The 20,409-nt window shown below is 53.4% G+C and overlaps 1 protein-coding gene across 4 annotated transcripts; it reads left to right on the top strand.

Moving 5' to 3' along the window:
* BBS1 (Bardet-Biedl syndrome 1) lies at window positions 536-20,015 on the top strand. Of its 4 annotated transcripts, none has more exons than XR_002341430.1 (17): window positions 536-690; window positions 1,030-1,106; window positions 1,222-1,256; window positions 4,309-4,581; window positions 4,701-4,747; window positions 4,874-4,912; window positions 5,033-5,105; window positions 7,223-7,354; window positions 8,048-8,154; window positions 10,214-10,334; window positions 10,496-10,654; window positions 11,978-12,047; window positions 12,489-12,647; window positions 14,199-15,117; window positions 16,598-16,732; window positions 17,661-17,747; window positions 17,987-20,015. XR_002341430.1 is itself a non-coding variant. In XM_003353757.4 (17 exons), exons 1-17 carry the CDS (start codon window positions 644-646, stop codon window positions 18,071-18,073), a joined length of 1,782 nt encoding a protein of 593 aa, XP_003353805.1. In that variant the 5' UTR covers window positions 536-643; the 3' UTR covers window positions 18,074-20,015. The 4 variants fall into 4 exon arrangements, 3 of the variants coding, with proteins under 3 accessions (XP_003353805.1, XP_013849503.1, XP_020938453.1); XM_003353757.4 differs by having other exon boundaries at window positions 14,984-15,117; XM_013994049.2 differs by having other exon boundaries at window positions 590-690; window positions 1,033-1,106; window positions 14,984-15,117.

The following is a 20,409-nucleotide window of genomic DNA, read 5'->3' as shown; positions in this document are numbered from 1 at the left end:
TTTAAAATATTCCAGGAACTGGAGTTCCTTCTTGGCACAGGGTTACGGGTCTAGCATTGCCACAGCTGCAGCGTATTTTGCAACTGCAGCTCAGATCTAATCCCTCACCCAGGAACTCCATATGCCCTGGATACGGCCATTTTTTTAAAAAAAAGAGAGAAGTTCAGGAACCTAAAAACTGGAAAGCCACAACTTCAGTAAGAATCCCAGGAGTTAATCTCTTCATCTGGGTGTTTTGTTTTTCTGATCCTGGACCTCTAGAGTAAGGAGGGAAGAAAAGACACGGTCCCTTTTCAACCCGGTTAACCATGAGGATGAAGGTGAGAGGAGGAATTGGCTTTTGCTGCCCATAAACAAACTCCTCTCCAGGCCTCGAAGCTTGCCGCTGACCCAGAAATGCAGGGCCCAGAAGCGCCTGCTGGGAAAGTTCAAAGATAAATGGTGCGAGCTAGAATGAGGGGCTGCATCGCAGCACGTAGGAAACCCAGGCAGAAGCCAGTGCATTCTGCACGGAGGCCTCTCCATCCCGGGCCGGAAAGCTGAGCCTCCGGAACCTTTACACGCGAGCTTCCCCAAACCCGGACGCGATTGGGCGCTGCGCGGAGGCTGGCCCGAGCCGGTTGCCAGGGCGACGCCTGCGAAGATGGCTGCTGCGTCTTCCTCGGATTCAGACGGCGGCAGAGCTGAGAGGTGAAGGCTAGGGTCCTTGAGGCTTCTTTCCCCACGTATATAAAGAGGGTGTCCTGGTCCCCGGAATCTGGGCTCCTGCCGTTCTCAGTGGCACTCGCAGTCCTTGAAAGCCTCTTAGAGATCACATAGGGTAACTGAGGCTCAAGGGGTGAGCGGGTGCGTGTGGGGTGACTCGAGGTCACTCAGTGTGGAGCCTGTGCTTGGACCCAGACGTTCAGTACCCCTAGTTCAGAGCCCCCTACACACCTCATACCCAGAGGCTGGCTCCCTCAAAGTTTTCTTCCCTTCCCTTGGGATTCATCTTCCGCCCGCCTGGCGACTCTTCGCCCTCTCTCCCAGCAGTGAAGCCAATTCGAAATGGTTGGACGCACACTACGACCCCATGGCCAACATCCACACCTTTTCCGCCTGCCTGGGTGAGTCTCTGGGACCAGGAATCCTGGTTCTGGGGAGACAGCGGAATCAGATGGTTCTGTAGTGAAACCTCTGGGATCCTAAGACCCTGGCTTATGGCCCTTTTGTGTTTTCCAGCGCTGGCAGATTTGCATGGGGACGGGGAGTACAAGGTAAGCGTTTCACCCCAGTAGAAAGAGAATTTGGCGGCAAGTGAACACCAGAAGTGAGATTTCCTGGTGGCTCCAGAGAAACTCATCGTAACCTGGAATTCGTGTGTGCTTTGAAAAAGCACATAGAGTTCCCCTGTGGCTCAGCAGGTTAAGGATCCTGCCTTGCTCAAGCTGCCTCATAGGTTGCAGATGCAGCTCAGATCCAGTGTTGTGTGTCTGTGGCATAGGCCGCGGTGCAGCTCTGATTCCTGACCTGGCCTAGGAACTTCCATATGCCACAGGTGCAGCCGTAAAAAAGAAAAAAAAATAAATAAAAGCACATTTAGTGTTAAATTTTATTTTTATGTAGAAGGTGAAGAGAAGCTATTGATTTTATTATACATACTGCAGAAAGTAAAGCAAAACAAAGCGCTGCTGGAGAATCTGCTAAGACAAAGCCTCTTGATTTTGTTGACATAATTCTTCATTAGAAGAGCCCATCCCGGAGTTCCCGTCGTGGTGCAGTGGTTAACGAATCCGACTAGGAACCATGAGGTTGCGGGTTCGGTCCCTGCCCTTGCTCAGTGGGTTAACAATCCGGCATTGCCGTGAGCTGTGGTGTAGGTCACAGACGTGGCTCGGATCCCGAGTTGCTGTGGCTCTGGCGTAGGCCGGTGGCTACAGCTCCGATTGGATCCCTAGCCTGGGAACCTCCATATGCCGTGGGAGCGGCCCAAGAAATAGCAAAAAAAAGAAAAAAAAAAAAAAAAGAAGGGCCCATCCCTTCGTTAGGGGGTGGAGCGTTAGAATCTGGAGAGAAAGTAGAAGGGAGGAAAGAGGGGAGTTTTATGTTTATCAAAAGGGCATAGATTTGAAGATTAGCCATAAGCTAATCGTTGTTGAAGCTGGATGATGGATATTTGGGAGTTCATTATATGTCTCTCTGCTTTTGTATGTGACTGAAAATTAAGTGGTTAAATTGTAAATTTAATTTGAAATATAAAGATAAATTAAAATTTTTAAGGCACAGATTTTTTTTTTTTTTGTCTTTTGTCTTTTTAGGGCCACACCCGTGGCATATGGAGGTTCCCAGGCTAGGGGTCCAATCAGAGCTGTAGCCACCAGCCACCAGCTGTAGCCACAGCCACAGCAATGCCAGATCCAAGCCATGTCTGGGACCTATACCACAGCTCACAGCAATGCCGGATCCTCAGCCCACTGAGCAAGGCCAGGGATCGAACCCGCAACCTCGTGGTTCCTAGTTGGATTATTTCTGCTGCACCATGATGGTGCACAGATGGTGCACTCCCTAAAGGCACAGATTTTTTAAAGGTTGAGAAATATGTCGGGCTAAAGAAAGGAAGTTAACATATATTGAGTGTCTAGACTAGACCCTCTTTGAGGCATTTTCGCAAACATGGATATTATCTATTTCCATTTTGTTGATGGGGAAATAGATTCCGAGAGGCTCAGTTTAGCGAGTTTGTAAAAGGTAGCAGACCTGGCTCTGGCCGGTTCCCAGTCGTGTGTTTGTTCTCTTACAGCTCAGCCCTCAGCAAGGGCAGTGAAGCCACAATGAGTGTGTGACATGGGCAGCTAGAAGGGAATCATGCATGAAGAGGGCAGGAGGATTTGGGGGCTTTTGTCCCCAAATTCCTATCCATAAAGCATTCGGCAGTTCAGCAAGCACACAGTGAACCCTTACTATGTGTCAGGTGTTGTGCATACACTAAACTCAGCAACGAATCTATATATAGTCAGGAGATGTAGACACTGTCCTTAACTCGCCCATGATACTGACTGAACACCTAGCGCATGTTTGGGGCTGACTTGACAGCAGTGAAGCATGGAGAAACCCCCGACCCAGTGACTCCTGTGAAATGTTAATGCTTTTGTGTAATAACTTTGTCAATGGCTAATTTGTTTACTGTGGATTCCCAGCATTCATGGCTGGCACGAATTAGGTACTCGATAAATATTTTGGGGGTGAGTGAGTGGATGCTAAAATAGAATTGCGGAAAGTATTGTGGGAGCCTCAGTGAGAGAATGGTGCGATCTCTCGCCTATCATGTGAACTGGTGTTGAAGGCTGAATGAAGTTACCACGAAGGCACGGGAGAGAGGAGGGCATTCTAGGCGGAGGGGACACACAAGCGAAGGCACAGAGGCTGGGAAGTCCCCAGCATATTTGGAAAGAGTAAATTCGAAATTAGAAAATTGAGGCCAATATAACACGATACTTAAGATTTCTAGCTTTGGATTCGGAGAGACCAAGGTTCAAGTCCCAGCTGTACATGTATTAGCTGTTTGGCTTTTACCTACCACGGCTTAGCCACAGCATCCTCGTTTGTGAAGTGGGGCTAATGATCACACTTACCTCACAGGTCGTTCTAGGACTACATGAAAGGATGTGTGATGTGGCCCCTGGCACACTACCCGCTCAGATCCATTCTGGCTGGGAAGGTGACAGAAAACAAGCTGGGAACCAGATCGGGACAATGGCCTTGCCTGGCAGCCGTGGTTGGCTGGGAGGGTGGAAAACAGCAGCTAAGGAGTTGGTTCTCCTCTCTGGGTTCCCAGAGCCCATCCTGCTCTGCGGGCTTGGTTCTGCATCTTTAGGTTTGTTCCTATTTGGGAGCCAGGCCCAGAGCCCACATATGAGTTTCAGGCTCCCCACTGACCTCAGCCACTGTCCTGGGGTCTAGAACAGTGCTTGGCCTCGAGCAGACCCTGAAGAAATGTTGAATGGATGAATAGCAAAAACATCGGCTGCCGCTGACTCTAGCACTCACCAGGTTTTGTAGTTCATCATCTCATTTGATTTTCTCTACACGTGTCATGTGGCAGGTATTTCCAGTTTGGGGAAACTGTGGCTCAGGAAGTTGAAATCCATTTTCTGGGGTCATACAGCTTGCAAGCCTTGTTGCAAAGCCTTCCCCCCCTACCCCCGCTGCCGCAATGGTACACGGTGAGCGTGTATGAATGTGTGCCAGCGAAAAAGCTAAGCCCAAGAAGAGGGGCAATAGAGAGGTCTTTAGACGCCGACCCTGGAATAAGCCAGCCTCTCTCTACAGCTGGTGGTGGGAGACCTTGGCCCAGGTGGGCAGCAGCCCCGCCTGAAGGTGTTTAAAGGACCCACGGTGCTGAGTGAAAGCCCACTGCCTGCACTACCAGCCGCCGCTGCCACCTTCCTCATGGAGCAACATGAGCCCCGGACACCAGCTCTGGCACTCGCGTCGGGCCCTTGCGTGTATGTGTATAAGAATCTCAGGCCCTACTTCAAGTTCAGCCTGCCCGACTTGCCTCCAAACCCGCTGGAGCAAGACCTTTGGAACCAGGCCAAAGAGGTAAGTGATGGGGCGGTGAGGACAAGAAGGCCAAGGTGGCAGCTGTGGGGAGTCCTCATCCTCATTCCCCACCTGGCTCTGGCACTCACAGGCCCTGCCTTTTTCCCATGCTGGCACAGGACCGCATTGACCCCTTGACCCTGAAGGAGATGCTGGAGGGCATCCGGTGAGAGCCCGCTTCCCGTCCACGTGCCTCCCAGCCCTCTCTCCCTCCTTCATCCCCGAGGCCTCCGTTAGACCCCCGGGGCCCTGATCCTCAACTAAACCTGCCGTGACGGCCCTCTCCTTACAGGGAGAAGGCAGAGGTGCCTTTGTCTGTACAGTCGCTCAGGTAAGGGCCCTCTGGAGGGCCGGGGCTCCAGAAGCTTCTGGGGGGAAGGGAGTGGCTGTAGAGTGGCCTGAGGAGGGCGGCTGGGCCCAGGGCGTGCAGATGTCTGTTCTCTGTGGCCAGGTTTCTGCAGCTGGAGCTGAGGGACATGGAGGCGTTTGTGAACCAGCACAAGTCCAAGCCCATCAGGCGGCAGGTGATGCCCCTTCTCTTATTTCCTTATTAAAAACATGGACAGTTTTGTAAAAAAAAAAACAAAGGCCACGTAACATTAGTGGTAAGTTCTGTGGCCCAACCCGACCAGTTTTACTTTACAGTTTCCCTTCTAGCCTGCGCCACGTACATACCACAAAGCTGCAGGGCTTCTCCAGGCCAGTTAACAGTGACAGCTCTGAATCGATGTACAGTTTTGTAGCTTTATATAGCTTTTATCTTCTTGGGGGAAACATAGTATATTTTCATTAGAGAAAATTTGGAAAATAAAGAGAAATATAAAGGAGAAATATAAGTGACTACAATCTCATTACTCCGAGCTATTTGCTCTTACCATTTTGGTACCTTTCCTTCACAAATACGCTGGCGTCTCCTGCTTCCCGTGAACCCTTGAGTATGTAACCTTATGTCCTGAGCATTAATCTGTAATAACTCCATTTTTAGGGGCCCCTGGATTTTTTCATTGATTATTCCTTACTTCATTCATAGTTTATGTAACTATTCATATGTAGATCATTGGACAAGAAGTGTCTCCTTTTTATTGACTTCATATTTTTCTTAGTTATGATTTTTTTTTTTTTTTTGTCTTTTTGCCATTTCTTGGGCCGCTCCCGCGGCATATGGAGGTTCCCAGGCTAGGGGTCGAATCGGAGCTGTAACCACCAGCCTACGCCAGGGCCACAGCAACGCGGGATCTGAGCCGCGTCTGCAACCTACACCACAGCTCACGGCAACGCTGGATCGTTAACCCACTGAGCAAGGGCAGGGATCAAACCCGCAACCTCATGGTTCCTAGTCAGATTCGTTAACCACTGCGCCACGACAGGAACTCCCCTAGTTATGATTTTAATGCTTTATTGATGAACCTATTCACTGATGAGCTTCAGTGGTTCCTGACCTAAGGGCTGACTCTTAGTCCAGAGATGGACTCCCAAAGCTGACCTCTGCGTTTCCTAAAGCCTCATAGGAACCACCCACTTCCTGTAGAGGCCACTCGAACCGAACACACTGACCAACACTTGGCTCGCCTCAGACCAGTTCTGTGAGAAACACTACTGTCTCCTGATGACCAGCACCTCAGATCCACAGTTGGCAGTATCCTTGCGTACTTTTGAAATCAGAAGTGGAGTTCCTGCCGTGGTGCAGTGGAAATGAATCTGACTAGGATCCATGAGGATGCAGGTTCAATCCCTGGCCTCACTCAGTGGGTTAAGGATCCGACGTTGCCATGAGCTGTGGTGTAGGTCGCAGACGTGGCTCGGATCCGGTGTTGCTGTGGCTGTGCTGTAGGCCAGTGGCTGTAACTCCAATTCGACCCCTAGTCTGGGAACCTCCATATGTCCAGGTGTGGCCCTAAAAAGCAAAAAAAAACAAAAAAACAAAAAAACAGGAAGTAAATTAAGTATTGCTTAAAAGATGCAGTTTTGGGAGGCAGGCTTTCCAGGTGTGCATCACAGTTACATGATTGGGAACCCCTAACATCCATGTTTCTGGAACATTTCTCCTTGCACTAGGCATTGAGAATCACTCTTCTTAAAGATTATCACACAATGAACGGCTTTATCCAAAGACACGTTTTAGCCCTGCTAAATTATTTCCATGGGAGAAATTTCTTAAAAAAAGTGATCATTCCCTTTTCTCTGGTTTTCTCTCCAGTCACAGTTAGAAAAAGGGCATATGCCCACTGGAGAAATTATAGAAAAGCACAGCGAAGGAATTAAACACCTGTGAGCTCATTGTCCAGAGGTAACCAAGGTTCCTACTTAAGGATTTGGCCTTCCAGCCTGTTTTTTTATTCATATATTTTTAAAAAACTGGGATAACATTAACATAACTTTCACCTGTGTTTTCTCTGGATATGTTAGACGCAGTATCCTTGCCATTGAATCTTCTTTTAAAATGTGATTTTTGTAAAAGAGACGCACGATTGGTAGTCAGGCAGGGCTTTTCGGTGAGAAAGTTAGGCCTGTTGCAGTGAACACCTTTGTGTGTGAACCTGATCCTCTTCCTCCCCTTTGCCCTTTCTCTTCCTGGGGCCTCCTGGGCGTGTCGGGGGAGTCGTGTGAGGGGCCCCCGGTGATGCCTGGGGTCCTTCTGCAGACGGTCATCACCACCATGGCCACCTTAAAGAAAAACCTGGCTGATGAGGACGCTGTGTCCTGCCTGGTGCTGGGCACGGAGAACAAGGAGCTGCTGGTGCTGGACCCGGGGGCCTTCACCATCTTGGCCCAGGTCAGCGTGGGCCCTGGCCCTGGGCACACCGAGGCCCAGAGTCTGCCCCCTCCCCTTCCCCCCGTATCTCCTGCCCCCAGTTAGTTCTTGGTCATAAATGTTCATCGCAGAAAGCTATAAAATGTAGGTAAGCACAAAAGGAAAATAATCCCAAGTCCTACCACCCAGACTTTTTCATGTTTGGACACAGATATATAATTTTACATGATTTTTTTTTTTCAAAAATGGCCTCATGGAGTAGGATCATAAAAGCTACTGTTTTCATAGCTTATCACTATCTTTCCATAACTGTGTAAGACTCGTTGGCCTTTTCAAAGGCCACGCAACATCCATTATAGAGATGTCCCATTTATTTACTTACACTGTCACCTGTCGTAGTTTGTTGTATTCAGTTTTTTGCTGTCAGTAACACCACCACAGTGGGCTTTGTTGCCCAAACATCTTTAAACGCTTATCTAAATGCTTCCTTAGGGTGCATTCCTAGGAGTGGCGTAGTTGAGTCAAAGGATATAGTTTTTTGCTACGTGTTGCCTAGTTTCCCTCCAGAAAAACCGTACAAGTTTAAACTGTGTCCAGCAAGGTGTGTGAGGAGGTTGGGACTTCGGACAAGGAACCAACTTGGGGGAACCGCTTCAGGTTAGAGAAGGGCTGGGGCTCCGCAGCGGTCGGGAGGTTTGAGTGTCTTCTTTGCAGATGAGCCTACCCAGCGTCCCCGTCTTCCTGGAGGTTTCTGGCCAGTTCGACGTGGAGTTCCGTCTTGCCGCCGCCTGCCGCAACGGGAACATCTATATGCTGAGGAGGTAGCCACATCCCTGGTTTCTGGGGCCAGAAGGGACGTTTCAGAAACCTGGTAGTTCCAAGGGCTGCACAAGAAGCGGGGGCTTTGGGGTTGGAATGTGGGGCTGGAAAGAGCTGAGAACTTGGGGTGGAAAGATGAGCTTAGGGGGCGGTCTGGAGGCTTGTCCCATGGGGTCCGGCAAAGCAAGAGACTGGAGCAGTGCAATCGGATAGTACAAGAGGTAAAAACAGTCTCACATGGAGTTCCCGTCGTGGCGCAGTGGTTAACGAATCCGACTAGGAACCATGAGGTCGCGGGTTCGGTCCCTGCCCTTGCTCAGTGGGTTAAGGATCCGGCGTTGCCGTGAGCTGTGGTGTAGGTTGCAGACGCGGCTCGGATCCCGCGTTGCTGTGGCTCTGGCGTAGGCCGGTGGCTACAGCTCCGATTCAACCCCTAGCCTGGGAACCTCCATATGCCGCGGGAGCGGCCCAAGAAATAGCAACAACAAAACAACAACAACAAAAAAAAAAAAAAAAAAAAAAAAAAAACAGTCTCACATATTTGTTCTCTTACTTAATAGGTATGTGACAGTTCCTTGCGCATCTGCTTGGCATTTCTTAACATTCATTTTTTTTACCTCAAGAAATATTTTTGAGGACCTACTATGTATTAAGCATTGTAAAAGGTACTGGAGATGTACCGATGAGCAAAATGTAAACACGGTCCCTGCCGTGGTGGGAAGACAGGTACTAAAACCGAGATAGGAGTTCCCTTGTGACGCAGCAGGTTAAGGATCTGGTGATGCACTGCTGTGGCACGAGTTTGATCCCTGGCCCGGGAGCTTCCACATGCCGCAGATAAGGCCAAAACAAAAAGCAAAGGATAATATTGCAAATTGAATACATGCTATGGAGGAAAAAATACAAGCTTAATTGGGAAAAATAATGGGGTCAGGTTGATCAGCAAATGGAGATGACCAGAGGCTGAGAAGGAGCCAGGTGTTCAAAAAGTGGAGCAGGAGTGTTACGTGCAGAGAGGACATAAGCAGCCTCCAGGTGGGAATGGCGCTGGCCTGTGCCACTCAAGCCCGGTGGGCCAGGGAAGACTCTCCCAGGACCTGGCAGGACATGGTCAAGATTCTGAATTTTATCTGAAACGCGGTGGAAAACTATTATGGGGTTTTAGTCAGAAGAATGACATGATCCATTTACATTTTTAAAAGATAACTGCACTGGGGAGTTCCCGTTGTGGTTCAGCAGATCAAGAACCCGACTAGTTGGACTTCCCGTCATGGCTCAGCAGTTAACGAATCTGACTAGCATCCATGAGGATGCGGGTTCCATCCCTGGCCTTGCTCAGTGGGTTAAGGATCCGGCGTTGCCGTGAGCTGTGGTGTAGGTTGCAGGTGCTGCTCGGATCCTGCATTGCTGTGGCTCTGGCGTAGGCTGGCAGCTGCAGCTCCAACTGGACCCCTAGCCTGGGAACCTACATATGCCACAGGTGTGGCCATAAAAAGACAAAAAAAAAAAAAAAAAAAAAAAAAGATTAATATGCTGGGTGGCAGGTAGATTGGAAGGAGGCCCAGAGACCAGTGGGAACTCTCAGATGGGTTGTCAGATGGGCAGTGACTCTGGCACAGACTTGGTGATGAAGAAAGTTGGGCCAGAGCCTGTGGGGATTATCCCTACTTTATGGATAAGAGAAGTTGAGATGCACAGGCCAGGAAACTGAAAACAGTGCATTTACACAGGGCGAACTCCTCATGCTTTTCTGATACTTACTAAACCGCATCAGGCCACTGCTTTGTCTAACCTGAGGCACACTCACTGTAAACTGTTAAATGCCACCTTCTCACACAAGTCACTGTAGTACAGTTGGGAGGAAGGCTAGGAAGGAAAACACCCTTCCTGTGTCCCAGGGTCACACAGCGGCTCAGTCGCAGAGGTAGAAGTAACCCTGTGGCCATCTGCTGTGGGCCAGGGCTCCTTCCAGGACAGCCTGAGGGGCTTGGAACGTGGAGGGTCAGCCAGGGAGGGAGAGAGGGTTGCTCTGGGGCAGGAGACTGTGTCTTCATTCCACAGAGACTCCAAGCGCCCCAAGTACTGCATCGAGCTGAGCGCCCAGCCTGTGGGGCTTGTCCGGGTACACAAGATCCTGGTGGTGGGCAGCAACCAAGACAGCCTGCACGGCTTCACCCACAAGGTGTGCCCCGGGCCAGCACCACCCCCCAGCCCCTCCACGCATGTCTCCTCCGCCCCCCTTAGTAGGCGAGCCTGTCTGGGGCTTCCCTTCCAGCACCTTAGCCACCCCTCCTTTCCACCCTCAATCCCTGAGCCCCCGCACACTTAGCTGTTCCCTCCCAGGGTAAGAAGCTGTGGACAGTGCCGATGCCTGCAGCCATCCTGACCATGAACCTCCTGGAGCAGCAGTCCCGGGGCCTGCAGGCCGTCATGGCCGGGCTGGCCAATGGGGAGGTCCGCATTTACCACGACAAGGCCCTGCTCAACGTCATCCGCACGCCGGTGAGCTGCTGACTCCTCCTTGCCCCAGTCCCGCCTTTGAGGCTCCTCGGCTGCCTCTCCTTGATCCCACTCCCGCCACCCTGAACTTCACCACGTTTTGAAAATATTCATTGAGCATCTCCTGTGCACAACGGTATTGGTAGGATAAGACAATGACAGAGGAGTTCCCTGGTAGCCTAGTGGTCAAGGACCTGGTGCTGTTACTGCTGTGGCTTGGGTTTGATCCCTGGCCTGGGAACTTCCACATGCCGCAGATACAGCCCAAACAAAAACAAAAACAAAAACCAATGACTAAATCCTTACTGTCAGGAAACTTACATTCTAAGGTGACAGCCACCCAGAGACACAGCTAATTCAAAAACAAGGTAGACTATGGGGTTCCCATCGTGGCTCAGGGGAAACGAATCTGACTAGCATCCATGAAGATGAAGGTTCAATCCTGGCGTCACTCAGTGGGTTAAGGATCCTGCACTGCCACAAGCTGTGGTGTAGGTCACTGACACGGCTCGGATCCGGTGTTGCTGTGACTGTGACATAGGCCAGTAGCTGCAGCTCCTATTTAGTCTCTAGCCTGGGACCTTCCAGGTGCTGCACCTGCAACCCTTAAAAAAAAGAAAGAAAGAAAGAAAAGAAAAGCAGGCTGGAGTCAGATGTGGAAGGCCTTGACTGCCTTAACAAGGGGGGCAAAAGCCACTGGAGGATTTTAGCAGAGACGAGACATGATCGTGTTTGTGTTTTGCAGAGGCAGCCATGTGAAGGACAGACTGGGGAGAAAGACTAGGCTGGGAGCCTATTAGAAAGCTGACCCCAAGGGGCCAGTGATACTCAGTCTGGACCTGCGGCCGTGACCGTGAGGCTGGGGAGGGCTCAGAAACATAGGAAATCTTGGAGTTCCCGCCGTGGTTCAGTGGTTAACAAACCCAACTAGGAACCATGAGGTTGCGGGTTCGTTTCCTGGCCTTGCTCAGCGGGTTAAGGATCCGGCATTGCCGTGAGCTGTGGTGTAGGTCGCAGACGCGGCTGGGATACTGTGTTGCTGTGGCTCTGGTGTAGGCAAGTGGCTACAGCTCCGATTAGATCCCTAGCCTGGGAACCTCCATATGCCGCAGGAATGGCTCAAGAAAAGGCAAAAAGACCAAAAAAAAACCCCAAAAAAGCAACATAGGAATCTTGCAGAGGAGGCGGCAGTGCCCCAGGCCTCGCCTCACGTCCCACCTATTACACCACATCGGGCGCCTCCCAGCCTCACCTCCTCCTCCCACCCCCGTCTGGCTCTCCTCGCTGAGATATTTTCCCCACTGAATTCCGGCGTCTCCACCGTAGGATGCGGTGACCAGCCTTTGTTTTGGCCGCTATGGGAGAGAAGATAACACCCTCATCATGACCACACGAGGTGAGGGAGTCAGAGCTGGCGAGGGTTTGAGAGAGTCGGTGGGCCAGGCCAGCTCCTGGGAAAGAAGAGGTGGATGTGGGACCCGGGGACCTGGGTTTGGAAAGCAAGGCCTGCAGACACTTGTCCTTTCTGGGCTGGGCCTTCGATGGGGACAGCTCTTCGACAGTTTGATGTCACTACCCGGGGCCAGGCCCTGGCTGTGTCTCCTGTTCACCCCAGTATCCCCAGCATCTGCCCAATGCCAGGAACATCACAGTGGTCAGTAAATAACAGCTAAGGAGGGGATGAATCTGTGATAGGACACACTTCATTCCCTCCAGAAACTCCGTCTCGGCAGGAAGACAGAAGTGGGTTGATAGGAGGCAGATCGTTTGGGGGAGAAGCATGGGAAAATGGGGTGGAACTGGGGAGGACAAATCTTCCATCTGCCCTCTTCCCTAGGTGGGGGCCTGCTTATCAAGATTCTGAAGCGCACAGCAGTGTTCGTGGAGGGGGGCGGTGAGGCCGGCCCCCCACCAGCCCAGGCCATGAAACTCAACGTGCCCCGAAAGACCCGGCTTTATGTGGATCAGACCCTGCGAGAGCGGGAAGCTGGCACCGGTGAGGCCCAGGCCAGGTCCTTCCCCCTCTTCTTCCTCCACTGCCCAAGGCAGCAGGAACCGGGTGAACGCCGCCTGGGTGCTCTGAGCAGTGGGAGGAGACCTAGGTGAACTGGGTGGGTCTCTTGCCTCTGGAGGCCCGGGGACAGCCTCGGAGGTGCCTCCTGCCAACGAGAGCTGTACCTCAGGGTGGAAGGCGCGGTGGCCGAGGGTGAGAGCCCTTAGAACTCAGAGCGAGTGGCCACTTCTCGATGCAGGAATTCTCATGAGAGAAGTAGAATTTGATCAAGGTTCTTCCTTTCCCTATTCAGTTTTTCCTGCTCTTTTGTTTATTCGTTCATTCTTTCATTCAACACCTGTGATTAGGCCAGGCCTTGTGCCAGGTGCCTTGAATTAGGCTCATCCCTACCTAAAGAGCTCGGTATACCTTGCTAACTTCGTGTTGTGTGACAGGTGTAGAAGTCACTGTCAAGGCCTTGGAGGCACACAAGAGAGAGTGTGTTTGCCTGGGAGTCTGGGAGAGGCTTCAGAGAGCGATGCCGTTGGATTTGACGCTGAAAGATGCTTACAAGTCCACCAGCTGGAGGGGCTGGGGAGGGGTGATTTAGGGAGAGGCTCGGGTATCCTGATTCAAGCAGCATCTGCATGTGGCTGTGGGTACAGTGCAGGAAGGCTCAGTGGCCAGAGGGGAGGCTGGAAAGGCAGGTCGGCCAGCTCCCACAGGGCCTGGGATGCAAAGTTAAAATGTTTTGATTTATTCTGTCTAGTGGAGAAACGGGAAAGATGTTAGGCAGAAAAATACAGTAACCTGGAGTTCCCATTGTGGCTCAGTGGTTAACGAATCCGACTAGGAACCATGAGGTTGCAGGTTCGATCCCTGGCCTTGCTCAGTGGGTTAAGGATCTGCTGTTGCCATGAGCTGTCGTGTAGGTCGCAGATGCAGCTCGGATCCGTTTGCTGTGGCTCTGGTGTAGGCCAGCGACTACAATTCTAATTCGACCCCTAGCCTGGGAACCTCCATATGCCGCAGGAGCGGCCCAAGAAATGGCAAAAAGAAAAAAGAAAAAAAAGAAAAATGCAGTAACTTAACCTCCTCTATTTTTGAAGGGCTCTTGCTTGCAGTTTACAGGATAAATTAGAAAATAGCAAGTTCCTACTGTGGTGCAGCAGGTTAATGATCTGGCATCGTCTCTATGGTGGTGCAGGTTTGGATCCCCAGCCTGGCGCAGTGGGTTAAAGATCCGGCGTTCCTGCAGCCATGGCATGAGTGCAGGAATTGATACAGATCAGTGGCACATGTAGGATGTCCAGAAACAAGCCCTTGCCTTTGTGGGAAGTGAGTTCCTGATAAAGATAACCTTTCAAATTAGTGGGGAAAGGAGAGACTGTCCAAGAAACATAATTAGGACAACTTGTTTCCAGGAGAAAAAAGTTAGACCTCTACCTCATTCCAAACACAAAAGTTAATTCTGGATAAATTAAAAATAAACTGTGGGAGTTCCCTGGTGGCTCAGTGGGTTAAGGATCTGGCCTTGTCACTGCTGTGACACAGGTTCGATTCCTGGCCTGGAAACTTCTGTATGCCACCAGCAGCAGCACCTCCCACCCCCTGCCCACCGCACGCCAAAAAGGAGAGGTTAAGGGATGGGATAAAGGCAGAAGGCGCGAGGACACACAAGGCGCGAGGACAGAAGGGCCGGGCCGGGCCCTCCGTCTGGAAAGGAGGACAGTGGAGGTGGAGCCGGAACCGTGGGTCTGGAGAGGGCTCTGAGGAAGAGGCATCCGATCCTGGCACATGATTAGATGTGAGGGGAACCTTGGTGGCTGGACGGGTGGGGGTGCCGTGAAATGAGGAGCGTCTCCGCAGCGTTGAGCTCTTGGTGTTGATGGGACGTCCAGGTGGTTGGAAACAGCAGGCAGGCGGGGCCCTGCACTGCTGCAGGTGAGCGACACTACCAGGTGACATGGGCCAGCCCCGAGCTGGGCACTGAGGACTCGGCAGTGGTGACCCCCCGCCCTCCGGAGCTGGCAGGTGTTCCTCTTGGGGTCACTGCCAGGGCGGGATTGTACAGCGGGGAAGAGAGAGGACGAGAAGAGCAGCCAGGAAAAAACTCGAGGGGACCCTGGCCCTCAGTAGAAGGAGCCAGCGGGGGAGGCTGGGGCTGTGCGGGCAGCCAGGAAGGAGCAGGGAGTGGTCCACAGCGTCCAGCGTCACCAAAGGCTGGGCTGTGGGCCTGGGTCCTCCTGTCTCCCACGTCCCCAGCCTCTGCCCGCTGTGCCTTCCTCTCCCCGCCCCTGTGGCCTCCTCCGCGTCAGCGCTTCATGTCGCTCCCCCAGCCATGCACCGGGCCTTCCAGGCAGACCTCTACCTGCTGCGCCTCCGGGCCGCCCGTGCCTACGTGCAGGCCCTCGAGTCCAGCCTGAGCCCTGTGTCCGCAACCGCCCGGGAGCCGCTCAAGCTGCACGCTGTGGTGAGTGCCAGGCCTGGGGGCATCGGGCTGCCTCAGGGCCAGGGGCAGGGGTCTGGGTGAGCAGGGACCCCTCAGGGCCAGGGGCAGGGGTCTGGGTGAGCAGGGACCCCTCAGGGCCAGGGGCAGGGGTCAGGGTAAGCGGGGACCCCTCAGCCCCAGAGCCGCCTTCTCACCTTCCCACAGGCCCAGGGAGTCCTCCTTCCTCCCCTTGGCAGGTGCAGGGTGGGGCCCACTCTCCAGCTCCCTCAGTCCACATGCTGCCCCAGAGGCATCCCCATGCTTGGGGTGGGGCACACGGGCAGTCACCTCGGGACATTTCTTCCTGGGAGCCCGAGGGACTCTTCCAGCTCTGGCACAGGGAGGACACCTGCAGGCCGACCAAGGGCTGAGACTGCCCGGTACAGTCAAGGGGCCGCCCAAGACTTGCACAGACACAGGGGGCTAGGAGCCCTCACTCAGACACAAAAGTGGCCTCGGGTCGTCAGGGCTGCAGCTCTAGGTGGTTCCCTGAGGTGTGCTGTCTGACCCCACTGGGTTTCCTTGCTTTGCTTTCTTTCTCTCTTTTTTTTGCTTTATAAAATAGATGTGAAGAAAGAATCCATACATCTTAAAGATAAAGATACAGGGTCATTTAATGCAGTTAGAAATACTTCCAGGAGTTCCCGTCACGGCTCAGTGGTTAATGAACCCAACTAGAATCCATGAGGATGTGGGTTCAATCCCTGGCCTCGCTCAGTGGGTTAAGGATCCAGCGTTGCAGTGAGCTGTGGTGTAGGTCGCAGACACGGCTCAGATCCCGCGTTGCTGTGGCTCTGGTGCAGGCCATTGGCTACAGCTGGGATTCGAGCCCTAGCCGAATTCGACTCCTTACAAATACTAGTTTATTTATGTTTTTCTAGTTTCTCATTCTTTTAAATTCAGTTTTGGTATCCTGTATTTAGTAGAAATCACATTTTCCTCTCAGTTTCCAGCTTATTAACGTAAGTTGTTTTTGTTGTGTTTTGTTTTCAATTGAAGTGTAGTTGATTTACAGTGTTGTGTTAGTTTCCCCAACTGAGTTTCTGATTTTTCTTTCCCTGAAGAAAGTGGGTAGGTGGAGAGAGGCAGAGGCTGCAGAGCCACCGAGAGTGAAAGGGCGGAACATGCACACCCAGGAGGACTGGAGCTGGAGGCAGTCCTGGGAGGAGATGGGCAGGGGCTGGGGGGGACCTGGTACGGGGGGCCTGCGTCCACCTTGCCCAGAGGCCTCTGTCAAGTCCTTCTCCCCTCTGGCCTTCGCTGACCCCTGTACACGTGGAGCGAAGCCTCTGGGCTCCTTGTTTATTGAGGTGCAGAGGGACAATGCATTAGAGCAGCTGAAGGAAGGTGACCTGAGGGCTTTGATGAGGGAGAGGCGGGCAGGGCCAGGGTGGACCATCGTATTCAGCACCCAGGGCCGCTGGGTCTGAGGGCTTTCTCCCCGCCCCCGCCCCCTCCGCAGGTTCAGGGCCTGGGCCCCACCTTTAAGCTGACACTGCACCTGCAGAACGTCTCTGCAGCCCGGCCCATCGTGGGGCTGCGGGTCTGCTTCCTGTACAACGAGGTGCTCTACGCCCTGCCCCGGGCCTTCTTCAAGGTACTCACCCGCCTCACAGACCTGGAGCGAGAAAGGGCGGGCGGGGAGTTCCTGTCGCAGCGCCATGGTTAACAAATCCGACTAGGAGCCTTAAGGTTGCGGGTTCGGTCCCTGCCCTTGCTCAGTAGGTTAATGATTCGGTGTTGCCGTGAGCTGTGGTGTAGGTTGCAGACGCGGCTCGGATCCCGCGTTGCTGTGGCCCTGGCATAGGCTGGTGGTTACAGCTCCGATTCGACCCCTAGCCTGGGAACCTCCATATGCCACGGGAGCGGCCCAAGAAATAGCAAAAAAAAGAAAGAAAGAAAGAAAGAAAGAAAGGGCGGGTCCTCACTAGATGCCCCCGTGTCTGGGGTGAGGGGTAGACAAGTGGCTGCGGTCACAGGGCAGACTAGGGCGCAGGAGGTCCCTGGGGAGAGCCCCCGAGACCTGCCTCCACTGCTTTTCTCCCAGCCCATGGGAGGCTCGGGGAGGCACACAGGGGCTCTGGGACAACAGTGGATCCCCGTCCCACCTGTGCCGCTGTCAGCAGCCTTTGGTGCTGGGGCATCCCAGAGCCTGCCCTGCTTTCCAGCCACTCGCGCAGCAGGCCTGGGAGCCCCAAGGAGAGTCTTCCAGAATGAAGGCCCTGGTTTTCCCCCAGGTCCAGATTTGACCCTAAGTTGGAAGGACCAGACACTGAGAAAGGCTCTGGGATGTGAAAGAACTAGCCCTGAACTTGGCCAGGGGTCAGGAGGTCTAGGGCTAGTTACAGACATGCACGCAGCCCTGGGGCCTTCCCTCCCCACCCCAGCCCGTATCCTCCTCAGACGGGCCTGTCATCCCTGCCCACCTGGCCAGGCTACAGCCAGGCGTGCGAGTGCTTCAGAATCTGCCAGACACTGTCCAGGCAAGTGGGCTGACTGCCTTACCTCCTTGTCCCCAAACTTAGGTCCCCATGCTGGTGCCAGGGCTCAGCTACCCCCTGGAGACCTTTGTGGAGAGTCTTAGTGACAAGGGCATCTCAGACATTATCAAGGTAAGTCACCCATGGGGACCAGTTGGGGAGGCAGTGAGAGTGAGTGTGGGCAAGGTCCCCAGCTGGCCGCCAGACGGGGTGGGGATCTGCACAGAGAGGCCTTCCAGCCTCCCCTGTGCCTTGGACAGAGCCCTGCTGCCCATCACTAGGGCCAGTGCTGACCGGGCCATGCCTGGCTTCTGCAGGGAGCAGGGGGTAAAGCGGAATTGCCCCTACTGCCACGGGCACCTTCTCCGCAGGTGCTGGTGCTTCGAGAAGGCCAGAGCGCACCGCTGCTTAGTGCCCACATCAACATGCCCGTGAGTGAGGGGCTGGCAGCCGCCTGACCCCTGGGCTGATGCTAAAGCCCCTGTGGAATCAGGACCAGGAAGATCCAGCCCCTTCCTCTGAGCCAGGCAGAGTCACTGCTCCCAGGCCCACTCCCAGGCAGCGGCATGCTGGGGTGCCAGCCTCCCCTCCTCTCCTAAGTGCCCCTTTCTCACCACCTGACCAGAGACCTGTAGCAGCAAGTCAGTGAATACCTGGGAGGTTGAGGTCTTTGCGCCCCAGGAAGCCCAGGCATTGGCCCTCGGACTCCTGCTGCTCTTCTGCTCTCCCCACTTTCCCCAAAAACCAGACCCAGGTCTGAAGGAAGAGTTCCCAGTGGTTCAGGTGAGATGAGGGCATAGGCCCAGCTGCTTCCTCTAGGCACCTCTCTCTGCTGTGCTGCAGAATTGGCAAGGGCCCAGCCTGGACAACAGGCTTTGCTTGGGTGATGCTGAACCCTCTCTGGTTCCCTGGGGTTCCAGAGGCTTGGCTGCTGCCAGCTCAGCTTGCAAGCAAAACACATGCTCTGATCTTCTTTCGTGACCTCAGCAAGGGGCCCCTCTCGCTGCTCAAGGGGCCCTGAAAATAAATGCCTTCCCGGGGGCTGTTCTGAAGTCTTGAGCTCAGCCAAGCCCTCAGGCCTGTGATGCTCCATTAAGATTGCCAAGGGAGAAGCTGGTACGGGAGGGGAGAGGGTGCCCGTTCAGGGAGCCCCCACCAGGCTTCTGCAGACCACACAGCTGCTGCTCCTTGGAGGCTCGGGCCCAGAAAGCCTCCCAGGAAAGGCGGGCTCGGCTAGACAGAGCAGAGTGGGGCAGGAGCACACAAGAAAGGCATCTCTGGGGTCCTGGGGGCACAGGAGGCAGAAGCCCAGAACCGCTAGTCAAGACGCTCTTCTGTGCCCTGGAGCCCAGGTGAGTCAGGTGAGCGGCACGTCCCCAGGGCAGTGGCCACAGTTGAGAGATTAGCTGCAAAGACATGGACTGTGGTGTGGTGTGAAGCTGAAGACGAAATGAAGGTGCAGGTCTAGACCAGAAGGGCCAGAGAGCCACAGTCCGGCCCTTGGTGCCTCCTGGAGCCCCTGGCTGGTCTGCCTGGCCCACCTCACCGCCTTCTTCTGGGTTAGTGCCACCAGGGCCCCCGGAGCCATTTGTGAGCCACGAGCCCTACTCCCTGAGGAAGAACCAGCATCTTCCTCTGTCTGAGCAGGCGCAGCCCAGCGTGGCCAGCAGCTCTGGCGGGGGGGCAAGTCACCAAATCCCTGCGTGTTTCGGCCTCCCCAAGTGTAAAATGAGGCGGTTTGACCAGGTTCAGCTCTTTAACATCCTAGAGCTTGGCAGCCCCTCTAAGGAAACAAGGAGTTAACTCCAGAAAGGGTTCTTGACGGGATAAGTGCAGGGCTTTTGCTCTTGAGACCAAGCTGACTGATTCTGCTGGGCGACAGCCTCTGTGCCCAAGACACTGAGGGACAGCCCACAGCCACCACATCCTTCCCAAGGAGGGCACTCTGGGGCCAGGTTAAGAAGCAAGGGGTCTGGACCAAAGGAAGAGCCCACCCCCCTCCTCTCCTCCTGGTCTAGACATGCGCAAACATAGGCCTGTTGGTCAGTGGTCAGGAGTTCCTAGATGCAGTCCACCGAGGCACAGCCGGAGTAAGCCGGGGCTTAATCTGGAGATGGAGACGCCAGAGGGAGTGTCGCCGTCAGAGATTTCAGCTTGACCTGAGCGTCTTCTGAGAGCTTATCAGAGATGAAGGCCTGCCCTGGAAGGTCCTAAGTCCCTTGTCCCTGGAGCTGTCACTGGGACCAGGCCAGACGGCCTTGCAGTCCCTTTCACTCCAGTCAAGTGATGAACTGTGCGAACTCGGAACAAAGAGGTCCGACCTGTTCCTAAGCCCAGTACCTAACGTGAATTTCACGTTGTCATACTACATACCCATTATTAAAAAATACGTGCCCGGCACTGGTGTGGACGGTGTACCTGTGGATATGCTTCACCAAATGAGGGGGTAAAAGAACTATGAAAAAGACATGGGGTCCAGGAATCAGGGAATCTGGCCCAGAACATGCAAAGACAAGTCCCAGGAGAAGTGGCCGCTGCGGTTCTAGAGAGCAAACAGCACTCACTCAAGCAGGGAGGAAGGGATATGTCCAGAAAAAAGAGGAACTGTCACGCAGGGTTGGGGAAGAATTAGCAATTGGCATACACTGAAAACAGCAAATGAAAAAAAAAAAAAAGGTAATTACTAACTCCATGAAAAATAAGTACCCCAAAAAAATAATTTAATTATAGCCCAATTCTTGGCTCAGCAAGAAGTGGATTACTACTTTCAGATACTGATCCAAACTGACTTTTT

This window comes from Sus scrofa, chromosome 2, assembly GCF_000003025.6.
Source record: "Sus scrofa isolate TJ Tabasco breed Duroc chromosome 2, Sscrofa11.1, whole genome shotgun sequence".
NCBI classification, from domain to species: domain Eukaryota; kingdom Metazoa; phylum Chordata; class Mammalia; order Artiodactyla; family Suidae; genus Sus; species Sus scrofa.
Note: the sequence above shows the minus strand (reverse complement) of the source record. Positions and strands in the feature narration are given on the sequence as shown.

Bases quoted from the DNA above. Each gene is read 5' to 3' on its own strand.
- BBS1 (XM_003353757.4), top strand. From the start codon at position 644: ATGGCTGCTGCGTCTTCCTCGGATTCAGACGGCGGCAGAGCTGAGAG. The intron at 1,107-1,221 runs GTGAGTCTCTGG...TGTGTTTTCCAG, and splicing joins CACCTTTTCCGCCTGCCTGG to CGCTGGCAGATTTGCATGGG. The intron at 5,106-7,222 runs GTGATGCCCCTT...GTCCTTCTGCAG, and splicing joins CCAAGCCCATCAGGCGGCAG to ACGGTCATCACCACCATGGC.